This window comes from Pristiophorus japonicus, chromosome 1 (assembly GCF_044704955.1).
Source record: "Pristiophorus japonicus isolate sPriJap1 chromosome 1, sPriJap1.hap1, whole genome shotgun sequence".
NCBI lineage: Eukaryota > Metazoa > Chordata > Chondrichthyes > Pristiophoridae > Pristiophorus > Pristiophorus japonicus.
This window is the reverse complement of record NC_091977.1, coordinates 181,331,258-181,344,984: the sequence shown is the minus strand read 5'-3', so window position 1 is coordinate 181,344,984 and position 13,727 is coordinate 181,331,258. Positions and strand designations below refer to the sequence as shown.

The 13,727-nt window shown below is 48.1% G+C and overlaps 1 protein-coding gene across 4 annotated transcripts in view; it reads right to left on the bottom strand.

Moving 5' to 3' along the window:
* Positions 1-11,517, bottom strand: part of ccnh (cyclin H) — a 46,697-nt gene extending 35,180 nt beyond the window's left edge. Inside the window, exons 1-3 of one of the 4 annotated variants that reach the window (XM_070885358.1) lie at positions 11,363-11,517; positions 6,521-6,646; positions 2,937-3,079 (exon numbers count right to left, since the gene is read on the bottom strand). In XM_070885358.1, coding sequence (XP_070741459.1) covers positions 2,937-3,053 — 117 coding nt within the window. In that variant the 5' untranslated portion in view covers positions 3,054-3,079; positions 6,521-6,646; positions 11,363-11,517. The other 3 variants (XM_070885338.1, XM_070885348.1, XM_070885367.1) reach the window with 3 other exon arrangements.
* Positions 11,518-13,727: the final 2,210 nt, after the last annotated feature.

The following is a 13,727-nucleotide window of genomic DNA, read 5'->3' as shown; positions in this document are numbered from 1 at the left end:
GCTTTGCCACATTCATGACTGATAACATAGCACATTGGTGGTTATTAGTGTGAAGTGCACATAAATTTCATTTTATTCCACAATTACAAGTGCAAATTGCAATAGGTATGCAATAAATGAATTGTTGACAAATGTTAGCCTTATCACAATGCTAATATGCTTTACTTGTAGCCCAAGAACTTTGATAGTGTTTGTCAACATGAAAATAAAAGCTAAAATAAAGCAAGGGGTTACTCTTTTTGAAATTGTTCATTCCAAGCATTCTACAAAAGATAGTGGTTTCTGTGAATTTGTTCACTTATACTTTTGAACGATAACTACGACAACCCTTCAAAGTATTTCAACAACTTACATTTATATAGCACCATTAATGTATTAATGTATTCCCCAGCATCGAAGCACTGACCACGCTCAATCAGCTCCGTTAGGCGGGCCATATCATCCGTATACCTGACACGAGACTCCCAAAACAAGCGCTCTACTCTGAACTTCGTTATATCGTCATCTCGGTGTGTGCAATTTGTTGCATTGTATGGGGGGGGGGGCGGGCGCAGGAGGGGCCACCTTCCTGTTTTGCATTTGTGTTCTGTGTTGCTGGACATGTTGACCATTTGATTGATGTCAATGGTCGAAAAGGTGGGGGTGGGGCGTTTTTGCCCGTGATATTTATGATTTCAGACCAATAGTTGTACAAAATGTTTTTTTATTCAACATAACCTTGTTGCGCATTGTCTCAGATAGCTAGACCGTTACACACTGGTGATTCCTTAACATGAAAAGAGCTAAATAAAACTCAACTTGAATCAACTTAAACTTTAACTGGCCCCAAGGTGATGGCCACCATTGATGTCTGAGCTGCACACACATAGCAGTGTGTCAGCGTTGTCACTCACAGCAACGTACTGTCAGGTAAATCGTTCAGATATCAGCTCCTGATGCAAGAGTCTTGCAGCTTATGTAGCCACTACAGGCCCTTTCCTGCAGTCTGGAGGGGGGTGTGGGCATGGTTGCATAGTCAGCCTGATTGTCTGGCCCTAGGCCTGCATTCAGCCCCTCGTCCTCCTCTTCCTCTCTCTCCTGAGGTGGACTATCAGTCCCTTCTGATAATTCTTGGCCCCTCCTGATAGCCAGGTTGTGCAGCATGGAGCACATGACCATGAATTCAGCTACTTGCTCAGGGTTGTATTGTAGCTCCCCTCCTGAGTGGTCCAGGCATCTAAAGCGCTGCTTAAGCACACTAATTGTTTTCTGGACCACATTGCGTGTCTCTCTGTCGCTCTGGTTGTATCGCTTCTCTGCCTCGGTGTGTGTGTCACGCATGGGGTCATCAGCCAGGCCATATCGGTTGTAACCAAGCATCCAGCATTGTTCTTGTGGCTGACTCTTAAACATGTCAGAGACAGCGCTCTCACGCAGGATGTGAGCCTCATCGAAGCTGCCCGGACATTTGGCATTCACTGCAATAATTATCCGGTTGTGGTAGACAACGAGCTGGACCTTCAGGGAGAGAAATCCTTTTCTGGTACGAAAAAGCTTTGGGTTCTGAGAAGCTGCCTGCATGGCGATGTGAGTACACTGTATTGCACCCTGTATCCTGGGGAACTTATCAATGCGGTAGAATGCTCCAGCTGTGTCAGTCTGAGCCTCCGTGGTCATGAGGAAGCTGATAAAGTCCATCCTTCGCGCATACAGGGCCTCCGTGACCTGTCTAATGCAGCAATGTGTGGTATGGTGAGACACAGGGGAAATCTCAACCGCAGAGGCCCGAAAGGAACCGGATGCGTAGAAAGACAGTGCTGCAGTGACCTTGATCTCGACGGACAATGATGTCCTGATGGCAGGCTGCATACCTGGCCTGATGAGTTCTCAAATTTCAGTGATCACCACCTTGTGGAAGCGCAGTCTCCGAAGGCAGGTGTGCTCGGACACGTCGAGGTAAGACCTCTTCTCCCTGTAAGTGCGGGGTGTGTATGGTCTGGACCTCCTCCTCAGTCTGGCATGTCTTACATTAGGCACATAATGATGTGCATTAGACGTTGTGCCATTGCACTCTGCAGCATCTGCATATTAATCGATGCAGGCTGAGAAATGGCTGGTCCCATTGCAATGAAAGTACAATAGCGATTGATCAGAAGCAATAATTTCCATACTAAAAGAAACCTACAGTAAAACCCAATCGAGAGTCTGAAACAATGTCTGTTGAGGTGGTCACTTCACCGGAGAAGAACTCGAGAGTCAATCCAAACTCCCCCGAAGTTGAAGCAGCCTTTTCAATAAAGCGACCTGAGATTTGAAAAATGGCACCCACGCCGCTGTGATTAGTTCAGAACAGTTCCCCTTAGGCAAACTATATTGTGGGCAAGATGTGTGTGAGGTGGTGAAAGTGATGCTAGGTGATCTCCTAGGCGTTAATGTCGGCAAATGTGATCTTTACTACAAAATAAAATGGGCGGTCCGCATTATTGAATCTCGGCGTTAATTACTTGCCGAAAGTAATGCTGGGCAACATTATGGACGTTGGTCTCGCCCATTCTGATGATTCCGCCCAAAAAAAAGTGGACAGCGGGATTATTTTTTCCTGCCGTTACGTACATGGCGAAAGTAACGCTTGGCGATAAGTGTCCGAAAAATGCCCATCAGTTTCCATTTTGTGGCTAAATGGGCGATATCTAGGCGTTATACCACATCTCAGCGGTAAAATGGACATTAAGTGGGCATTGTGCATGCAAAAATAATGAAAAATCTAGCCCCAAGACTATTAATAAAATATTGCCTATCCCACCTAAAGTCACCCTAAACTTTAGAAGTGCTCAATTTCCAATAGGGAACACAAGGCTGACAAAATTGAAGAAGTGGAATGCATTTTTTTTTTTTAAAACAGAGTCTCAATTGCCCATTTTGATTATTTCTGAGAGTACACCAAAACAATATTTTACCTTTCCACATGCCAAAACCTTGGACTGAAATTTCTGATTGGCTTCAGTTCTCATATTTTCCAATTTTTCCTCAGTGTGAAAAATCCAGCATTTCTTCTGTGTACTGTTGTTAAACATGTTTGAACATCACTCGCTATTCACTCCTGTTATCCAAAATAAAACACAGTACAATGTTTTGGGCTGCTTTAAAAACTGAAAACATTTTCACACAGTATAAAGCACATCATTTGCATCTCTGGGAAGGAATTTGCCAGTGAGAGAAGCAGACAAACCCCTACTGGCATTTCCAACAACATCTAATTCAACACTTCATGTGATATGCCTGCCATTACTTTCAAGGTTAACATTTTTTTATAAAAGCTTGTGTAATATTTTATGGAGAGCTGCCACTTTTCCTTGCTACTCTTTCACCATTATCTCCAGCGTTAATCTTTATACAATGCTTGATTTTCCATCTGACCACACAGTACTCATCCCAATCTATTCTTAGCAGTGCACTACTATACAATTACTGCATCATCATCATCATAGGCAGTCCCTCGTATCGAGGACGACTTTCTTCCACGCAAAAAAGGGATGTGTTCAGAAGTGTTTAATGAAGGACCAAATATGCAGGTCCCAAACTACATCCTGAAGGGTGGAAGATGCCTGTGCGTGGATTTTTTAAACATGTGGTGGCCAGGGCTTGACACAGCAAGGTCTTGGTCCAGTAGCACGGATTAACCAAGACTGGAGACCAGCTCTGCTGCACGGACCTCGTGCGCACACAATTGCAGTGTGGGCTGGCCCGTGCTGCCCCTGGGCCCACGCCTCTTTTGGCCCCAAATTCACGCCTCTCCTGGGCCCTGATCACATCGCTCCACGATCTCTCGCCACTACTTCACCGCTCCTGCTGTACCTGTTCTTGCTCCAATCACCAACCTGGACTTTGATGACGTCCAATCCAGTCGCCCTCTTCGCTGCTGTAGCCCTGCTGCACCAGCTCACATTGTACCTTGTAATTGTATGCCGCTATGCTGCTCCAGGGTCTGCCACGTTGTTCCAAGCTGCTGCTCGCCTCTCCTTTTATGGCCCCGACCTGCTGCTGATGGTCTCTCACAGGTCAGGGCCTCCACGCTACTATAGGCCGCCACTCACTGCTCCTTTTATGGCCCCGACCTGCCGCTGCCAACAAAGACTCCCGGGGCAGGTACAGCATGGGTTAGATACAGAGTAAAACTCAATTCTACACTGTCCCACCAAACAACCCTAGGTCAAGTACAGCATGGGTTATATACCGAGTAAAGCTCCCTTTACACTGTCCCATCCATCATTCCACTGGCAGAACAGCACAGGTTAGATATAGAGTAAAGTTCCCTCTACACTGTCAATTCAAACACACCCAGGATACCTCATAGGCAGTCCCTTGGAATCGAGGAAGACTTGCTTCCACTCTTAGCATGAGTTCTTAGGTGGCTGTACAGTCCAATACGAGAACCACAGTCCCTGCTACAGGTGGGACAGATAGTCATTGAGGGAAAGGGTAGGTGGGACTGGTTTGCCGCATGCTCCTTTCCACTGCCTGAGCTTGATTTCTGCATGCTCTTGGCGATGAGACTCGAGGTGCTCAGCGCCCTCCCGGATGCACTTCCCTCACTTAGGGTGGTTTTTGGCCAGGGACGGTACAGCACGGGTTAGATACAGAGTAAAGCTCCCTCTACAATGTGCATCAAACACCCCAGGACACCTACAGCACGGGTTAGATACAGAGTAAAGCTCCCTCTACATTTTCCCATCAATCACTTCCAGGGCAGGTACAGCACGGGTTAGATACAGAGTGAAGCTCCGTCTACACAGTACTATAGAACAGTCCCCCAGCAGGTATTTCATTTTTCACATTTCTTTTACTCGACTGCCAAATCCATTCTTTGATTTTTATGGTTGCAAAACATGTTTCATACAAACAAATATATACTCAAGTTAAATAATGGATACAGTAGTGTAGTGATATGGTGTTGGACTAGCAACTCAGAAGTTGTGAGTTCAGATCCTACCGTGGCAAGTTATGAAATTGAAGCAGCACCAGATATTAAATTATCATATAAACTCAACTGGTTCACTAATATTCTTCAAGGAAGGGCACCTGCCACCCCAACCCAGTTTGACCTTCATGTGACTCCAGTCACACACTGTGTGGACACTAAATGCCCTCAGGGAAACATGGGGTGGACAATAAATGCTGACTTACCAGTGTCACAAATCTCAAGAATAAAAAAAATTAACTTCAAGAATATAAGTAATGGATAATAATTAATAAAAAAAACAGCATGTTAAGAATGCAGGGAAGCACAGGAGTAAAAATGTGACTTCATAATCCATTGGGATAGTCCCAATCTTCAACCTCAAAGTTTGATCAAAATATCCCTTAAATGTTTCCATTCTACTTCTACTGCCTCCAAGGTCTATACATTTCACATATCCACCACCCTCTACATAAAGTAGTTAAATCTAAACTGTCTCTTTTAAGCTTCAGTCTGTATCTGCTGTGTTTAGAGTTTGTGGAAATCTCAAACACATTATTGGGGTCCAATTTATCTATTCTCCCGACAGTTTTGATTAATATCTCCTAAGTCTTCTCTTCTCCAGAGTAAATAATCCCAGGTTCACCAACCACACCGAACTAATCAGATACCAAGCAAAGGATCAGTTTGGTTGTCCCTTTCTGCATAGCTTTCAATACCTGGAAATGTTTGCTGCAGTATGGCAACTAGAATTGTACATAGCCACCTTTACTTTCCCGAAGTAGTCAATTTTAAGCCCAACCCAGACTTGATTTCTTTCCCCAGACAGGATAGGCTGGGAGTTAGATGGTCAAGGCTCAAGCCATCCTCTAGACACTTGAACATGTAGACCCCAATTTTAACTCCGGGCCAGTTTACAGCAGGCAAGCAGTAGTCAAGTTAGAAACTCACCCACTGCTCCAGAAATGAGGCCTGGGATATTTTAACTCTCAGGCCTCCTCTTTACAACTATTTTGAGCATAACGTTCAATCAAGTGCCCCCTTTTTGTAAGGACACTAGAACCCACAAATTTCAGAATAAACTTAGTTCAAATTAAAATTTGGTTGCCGGGGGTGATGATGCACTCCAGTCCCTCCGGTGCCCACCTCTCGCGGAAGGCCCTGAGCATACCGATGGACACCGCGTGCTCCATTTCCAGAAAAACCCTGGCGTGAACGTAGCTGCGGAAGAGGCAGGCAGTCGGGCCTGGACCGGTTAACGGAGACATCCTTTATAACTCTTTTAGAGTAAACAAATAAACATGAGGTCAAGTGCCCCCCGATCTGGGGGACACTCCAGACACTTATAACAGCCCTCTTTTTTTTTTGTTTTTTTGTAGGGATTTTTTGTGTTTTTTTTTAGGGCATTAAAATTCCATATTTTACAAGTGCCCCCTATAAAAGGGGAGGGTGACACTAAAAACCCCGGCAATTAAAACAAATTAAATTTTAAAACATAAAATCAAATTAAAATTTGGTTGCCGGGGGTGATGATGCACTCCAGTCCCTCCGGTGCCCACCTCTCGCGGAAGGCCCTGAGCTTACCGATGGACACCGCGTGCTCCATTTCCAGAGAAACCCTGGCATGAACGTAGCTGCGGAAGAGGCAGGCAGTCGGGCCTGGACCGGTTAACGGAGACATCCTTTACATCCAACCGACCGACTGCGCACCTGTAATTGGCAGGAAGTAGCAGAAAATCACACGGCCCAGAGGCCACCCAGCACGACCAGACAAGTGGTGGGATTGGCTGCCAGGGCATTACATGGGGGGGTCTCACAATTGGGAAGGGAGCAAGTCCACAGCAGGGGAGGCCTAAGCTTTTCTTCTTATCCTGCTCCTCCTGGCCCCACAAAGAAAGTATTTTTAAAAATTAAAATTCTGGCCCCTATCTGCTGTCCTGCTGTTTTTACCTGCCAGAAAACACAACGTGCCTTCTTGCTCAGGCATCCATGTTAAAATTGTTGTAGGGTCTCGATTACCTCATTTGGATCAGATATACATCTGTAAAAAAAGGACTCCACCAGCTTTGGGCTGATGCCCTTGGTCCTTGCCACTTACTCAGTTGAGCAGAATAAAATCAGGAACCGTCAGCAGGGCAGGTGAGTAACCTGGATAATTTTAAATGCCCAACATGCCGTATTTCCACTAGTGGGTAGAGTTGAAATCACCCCCAAATCTCAAGATATTTCAGTGCAATACTGAGGCAGTGCTGCACCATTTCAAGTGCAGTTATGGATGAGACAATAGTTCCCATCTACTCTCAGGTGAACATAAAAGATCCCATGGCACTATTTAAAGTAGAGGAGAGTAGTTTTTCCAGTGTATTAACTAACAGTTGTCTCTCAAACAATATGATCAAAATGTATTGATCTTGGGTTTTTTAGGCTCATTTTTATCTCAGTCTGCCACATTTGCCTATGTTACAAGAGTAGCTGCATTTCTAAATACAGTGATGGCAGTGAATTGCTATATAAATGCAAAATCTTTCTTTTTTAGAAAGTTTAAGTAGCAATCTAAAATTAGTAGTGTTTCTGGCTGGTCTCTTTTCTAGATTGAAAACATAATGCACAAAAAAATGGTTGCATAAGAACATAAGAAATAGGTGCAGGAGTAGGCCATATGGCCCCTTGAGCCTGCTCCACAATTTAATACGATCATGACTGATCCGATCATGGACTCAGGTCCACTCCCCCTGCCTGCTCCCCATAACTCCTTATCCCCTTATCGGTTAAGAAACTGTCTATCTCCGTCTTAAATTTATTCAATGCCCCAGCTTCCACAGCTCTCTGAGGCAGCGAATTCCACAGATTTATAACCCTCAGAGAATAAATTTCTCATCTCAGTTTTAAATGCGCGACCCTTTATTTTGAGATTATGCCCCCTAGTTCTAGTCTCCCCTATCAGTGGAAACATCCTCTCTGCATTCACCTTGTCAAGGCCCCTCATAATCTTATACGTTTCGATAAGATCACCTCTCATTCTTCTGAATTCCAATGAGTAGAGGCCCAACCTACTCAACCTTTCCTCATGAGTCAATTCCCTCTTCTCCGGAATCAACCGAGTGAACCTTCTCTGAACTGCCTCCAAAGCAAGTATATCCTTTCTTAAATATGTAAACCAAGACTACGCAGTATTCCAGGTGTGGTCTCACCAGTACCCTGTATAACTGTAGCAAGACTTCCCTGCTTTTATACTCCATCCCCTTTGCAATAAAGGCCAAGATTCCATTGGCCTTCCTGATCACTTGCTGTACCCTGCATACTAACCTTTTGTGTTTCATGCACCAGGACCCCCAGGTTCCGCTGTACTGCAGCACTTTGCAATTTTTCTCCATTTAAATAACTTGCCCTTCAATTTTTTTTCTGCCAAAGTGCATAACCACACACTTTCCAACATTATACTCCATCTGCCAAATTTTTGCCAACTCACTTAGCCTGTCTATGTCCTTTTGCAGATTTTTTGTGTCCTCCTCACACATTGCTTTTCCTCCCATCTTTGTATCGTCAGCAAACTTGGCTAAGTTACACTCAGTCCCTTCTTCCAAGTCGTTAATATAGATTGTAAATAGTTGGGGTCCCAGCACTGATCCCTGCGGCACCCCACTAGTTACTGATTGCCAACCAGAGAATGAACCATTTATCCTGACTCTCTGTTTTCTGTTAGTTAGCCAATCCTCTATCCATGCTAATATATTACCCCCAACCTCGTGAACTTTTATCTTGTGCAGTAACCTTTTATGTGGCACCTTGTCAAATGCCCTCTGGAAGTCCAAATGCACCACATCCACTGGTTCCCCTTTATCCACCCTGTTCATTACATTCTCAAAGAATTCCAGAAAATTAGTCAAACCTGACTTCCCCTTCATAAATCCATGCTGACTCTGTCTGACTGAATTATGTTTTTCCCAAATGTCCTGCTACTGTTTCTTTAATAATGGACTCCAACATTTTCCCAACCACAGATGTTAAGCTAACTGGTCTATAGTTTCCTGTATTTTGTCTGCCTCCTTTTTTAAATAGGGGCGTAACATTTGCAGTTTTCCAATCTGCTGGGACCTCCCCAGAATCCAGAGAATTTTGGTAAATTACAACCAATACATCCACTATCCCTGCCGCTACTTCTCTCAAGACCCAGGATGCAAGCCATCAGGTTCTGGGGATTTATCCATCTTTAATCCCACTATCTTACTGAGTACCACCTCCTTAGTTCCTCCCCCTCTATAGCCCCTTGACTATCCACTGTTGGGATATTTTTAGTGTCTTCTACAATAAGGCTGATACAAAATATTTGTTCAGAGTTTCTGCCATCTTCATGTTCCCCATCACTAATTCCCCGGTCTCGTCCGCTAAGGGACGAACATTTACTTTAGTCACTCATTTCCTTTTTATATACCTATAGAAACTCTATCTTCCCTTTCTTAAATCATTTTTTTAGTCATTCTTTGCTGGCTTTTAAAAGCTTCCCAATCTTCTGTCCTCCCTCTAGTTTTGGCCACTTTGTATGCCCTTGTTTTTAATTGGATACCGTCCTTTATTTCTTTAGTGAGCCACAGATGGCTATCTTTTCTCTTACACCCTTTCCTCCTCACTGGAATATATTTTTCTTGAGAGTTGTTAAATGTCTCCTTAAATGTACACCAGTGTTCATCAACCGTCCTACACTTTAATCTATTTTCCCAGTCCACTTTAGCCAACTCTGCCCACATACCTTTGTAGTCTCTTTTATTTAAGCTTAGTACGCTGGTTTGAGGTCCAATTTTCTCACCCTCCATCTGAATTTGAAATTCAACCATGCTATGATCACTCATTCCAAGGGGATCCTTTACTAGGAGATTGCTTATTAATCCTGTCTCATTACACAGGACCAGATCTAAGATAGCCTGCCCCCTGGTTGGTTTCGTTATATACTGCTCAAGGAACCTGTCCCTTATGCACTATGAACTCTTCCTCAAGGCTCCCTGACCAATTTGATTTTTCCAATCAATATGGAGGTTAAAATCACCCATGATTATTGCTATTCCCTTTTTACAAGCCCCCACTATTTCTTGGTTAATACTCTGACCAACAGAGTTGCTACTGTTAGGGGGCCTATAGACTACACCCACCAGTGACTTTTCCCCCTTATTATTGCTTATCTCCACCCAAACTGTTTCAACATCCTGATCATTTGAGCCAATATAATTTCTCACTATTGCAGTGATTCCATCCTTTATCAATCGAGCTAACCCATCTCCTTTTCCTTTCTGTCTGTCCTTCCGGATTGTCAAATACCCCTGAATATTTAGTTTCCAGTCCTGGTCACCTTACAACCACGTCGCTGTAATGGCTATCAGATCATACTCATTTGTATCTATTTGTGCAGAGCAATTTAAGTCTGCAGACCGACCAGGGTAACAGCTGTTATTTACAAATTATAAACACCAGAAGCAATGGTAGCACTCAATCGCCTGATCATGGACTCTACATGGGATTAGGGTCTGACAGGCAGTTATTCCACAAGGCCAAAACCAAAGTGAGAGAATGAAAAAAGACATGCATTTATATAGTGCCTTTCATGACTACTAGACATCCCAGCACTTTACAGCCAATTAAGTACTTTTTGAAGTGTAGTCGCTGTTGCAATGTAGGAAATGAGGCAGCCAATTTGCACACAACAAGCTCCCACAAACAGCAATCTGATATTGGCCAGATAATCTGCTTTTATGTTATGTTGATTGATATGTAAAAATATTGCCCGGAGCACTGGGGATAACTCCCCCGCTCTTCTCCGAAATAGTGCCATGGGATCTTTTACGTTCATCTGAGCGAGCAGACGGGCCTCGGTTTAATGGCTCATCCAAAAGACAGCACTCCTTCAGTATTGCACTGGAGTGCAGCCTAGATTTTTGCGCTAAAGTCTCTTGTGACTCCAGAGCTGAGGGTACGACCAACTGAGCAACCGCTGACACCTGCCCGTCTTCTTCATCGGGTCCATCAATAAAACCCAATGGTGGGGCACACTGCAAGGGGAACTCCTGTTTATCATCGCTTACCTTTATTGGGCGGGGTAAGGGAAGAGGAAACATCACGTCTACGGCCGGAGCAGCAGAGTGAACAGAAGCACACATAGTTTGAAATGGCCTGCAGAATAGTGCTGCCAAGCTGAGCGGCTGAGGTGGACGGGACCCAGAGCTGGAGCCGGTGAGGCCGGAGCTGCTCAGACCCTTCACACGCCTATAGCCAAGGGTTTGAGTGGGACGCACGGAGCGACTCGCACACTTAAACCCGAGGCAGCGAATGCCATTTGGCCGCTAGATTACACGACCATCCGCTCCTCTCGCCCACTGTAGCAGCGCTCATTTACACCGATTGTGTGGGTCTCTCTGAGCCCCGGGAGCAGAGACCCACCTGGCCGGCGATAGCTCCTCTTTCCGGCAGCTTTCCGATCACACTCTTCGCCAACGACCCGCTGCCGAGGTCAGGCCTATCGCTCAGCCAATCGACGGCCGACTCTGGGGCGCGGGCGAGCGGAAATCTCGCGGGAGGAATAGCGACTGGGATTTCTAACGGCTTAGAACGCGAAGCAGTTTAAAACTCGCTCAAACCAACCGTGGGAGGAGGGAGCGCTCCCCGAGAACGGGGGCGTTATCTCTTTTTGTGTCCTTCTGCGTATGCGCAGTGCGACACAGTAGCAAGCCGGAAGTGCGGCGGAATCATGATCTTGGTGGAGTTCAGTGGTGTTGGAGCTTCTTCTCCAGCTTTTGGATTATCCCCATGAGTTTTGCCTAAAATATTGCTGTAATTAACGACAAAAACATTTTCGCGGCCTTCGGTGGGAGAGACTGGGGGAAGAGAGATACTGGGTGGTGGGGAGGACAGCGAGAGACGGAGTGGGGGAGGGAGAGAGAGGGAGTGGTGGGGAGTGAGTGAGAGGGAGGGAGAGCAAGAGAGGGAGTGAGTGGGGTGGAGGAGGGAGGGTGAGTGAGCGGGGTGGGAGGGGGTGAAGGAGAGGGGTTGGGGGAGTGAGTGAGTGGGGTTGGGGGAGAGAGTGAGTGAGGGGTTGGGGAGAGAGTGAGGGAGGGGTTGTGGGTGAGTGAGGGAGGAGTTGTGGGTGAGGGAGGGAGGGGTTGTGGGAGAGAGTGAGTGAGGGAGGGGTTGTGGGAGTGAGGGAGGGGTTGGGGGGAGTGAGGGAGGGGTTGGGGGGAGTGAGTGAGGGAGGGGTTGGGGGAGAGTGAGTGAGGGAGGGAGGGGTTGGGGTGAGTGAGTGAGGGAGGGGTTGGGGGTGAGTGAGTGAGGGAGGGGTTGGGGGAGTGAGTGAGGGAGGGGTTGGGGGAGAGAGTGAGTGAGGGAGGGGTTGGGGGAGAGAGTGAGTGAGGGAGGGGTTGGGGGAGAGAGTGAGTGAGGGAGGGGTTGGGGGAGAGAGTGAGTGAGGGAGGGGTTGGGGGAGAGAGTGAGTGAGGGAGGGGTTGGGGGAGAGAGAGAGTGAGGGAGGGAGGGGTTGGGGGAGAGAGTGAGGGAGGGGGTGAGGGAGGGGTTGGGGGGGGGAGTGAGGGAGGGGTTGGGGGGGGAGTGAGGGAGGGGTTGGGGGGGGAGTGAGGGAGGGGTTGGGGGAGTGAGTGAGGGAGGGGTTGGGGGAGTGAGTGAGGGAGGGGTTGGGGGAGAGAGTGAGGGAGGGGTTGGGGGAGAGAGTGAGTGAGGGGTTGGGGGAGACAGTGAGTGAGTGAGGGAGGGGTTGGGGGAGAGAGTGAGTGAGGGAGGGGTTGGGGAGAGAGTAAGTGAGGGAGGGGTTGGGGGAGAGAGTGAGTGAGGGAGGGTTGGGGGAGAGAGTGAGTGAGGGAGGGGTTGGGGGAGAGAGTGAGTGAGGGAGGGGTTGGGGGAGGGAGGGAAAGATGAAAGACTCGGAGAGGGAAGGAGAGAGAGGCTGGGGGGAGAGGGAGAGTGGGCGAGAGGGTGAGGGAGAGAGAGGGTGGGGAGGAGGGAGAGAGAGGGTGGGGAGGAGGGAGAGAGAGGGTGGGGAGGAGGGAGAGAGAGGGTGGGGAGGAGGGAGAGAGAGGGTGGGGAGGAGGGAGAGAGAGGGTGGGGAGGAGGGAGAGAGAGGGTGGGGAGGAGGGAGAGAGAGGGTGGGGAGGAGGGAGAGAGAGGGTGGGGAGGAGGGAGAGAGGTTGGGGGAGGGGGAGAGGTTGGGGGAGGGGGAGAGGTTGGGGGAGGGGGAGAGAGTGGGTGGGTGGTGGGGAGAGGGGGGGAAGAGGTGGGTGGTGGGGAGAGGGGGTGGGAGAGAGTGGGTGGTGGGGAGAGGGGGTGGGAGAGAGTGGGTGGTGGGGAGAGGGGGTGGGAGAGAGTGGGTGGTGGGGAGAGGGGGTGGGAGAGAGTGGGTGGTGGGGAGAGGGGGTGGGAGAGAGTGGGTGGTGGGGAGAGGGGGGAGAGAGTGGGTGGTGGGGAGAGTGGTGGTGGGGAGAGAGTGGGTGGTGGGGAGAGTGGGTGGTGGGGAGAGGGGGGGGGAGAGTGGGTGGTGGGGAGGGGGGGGAGAGTGGGTGGTGGGGAGAGGGGGGGGAGAGTGGGTGGTGGGGAGAGAGTGGGTGGTGGGGGGGGAGAGAGGGGGGGAGAGAGTGGGTGGTGGGGAGAGGGGGGGGAGAGAGTGGGTGGTGGGGAGAGGGGGGAGAGTGTGGGTGGTGGGGAGAGGGGGGGGAAGAGTGTGGGTGGTGGGGAGAGGGGGGGGGAGAGTGTGGGTGGTGGGGAGAGGGGGGGGAGAGTGTGGGGTGGTGGGGAGAGGGGG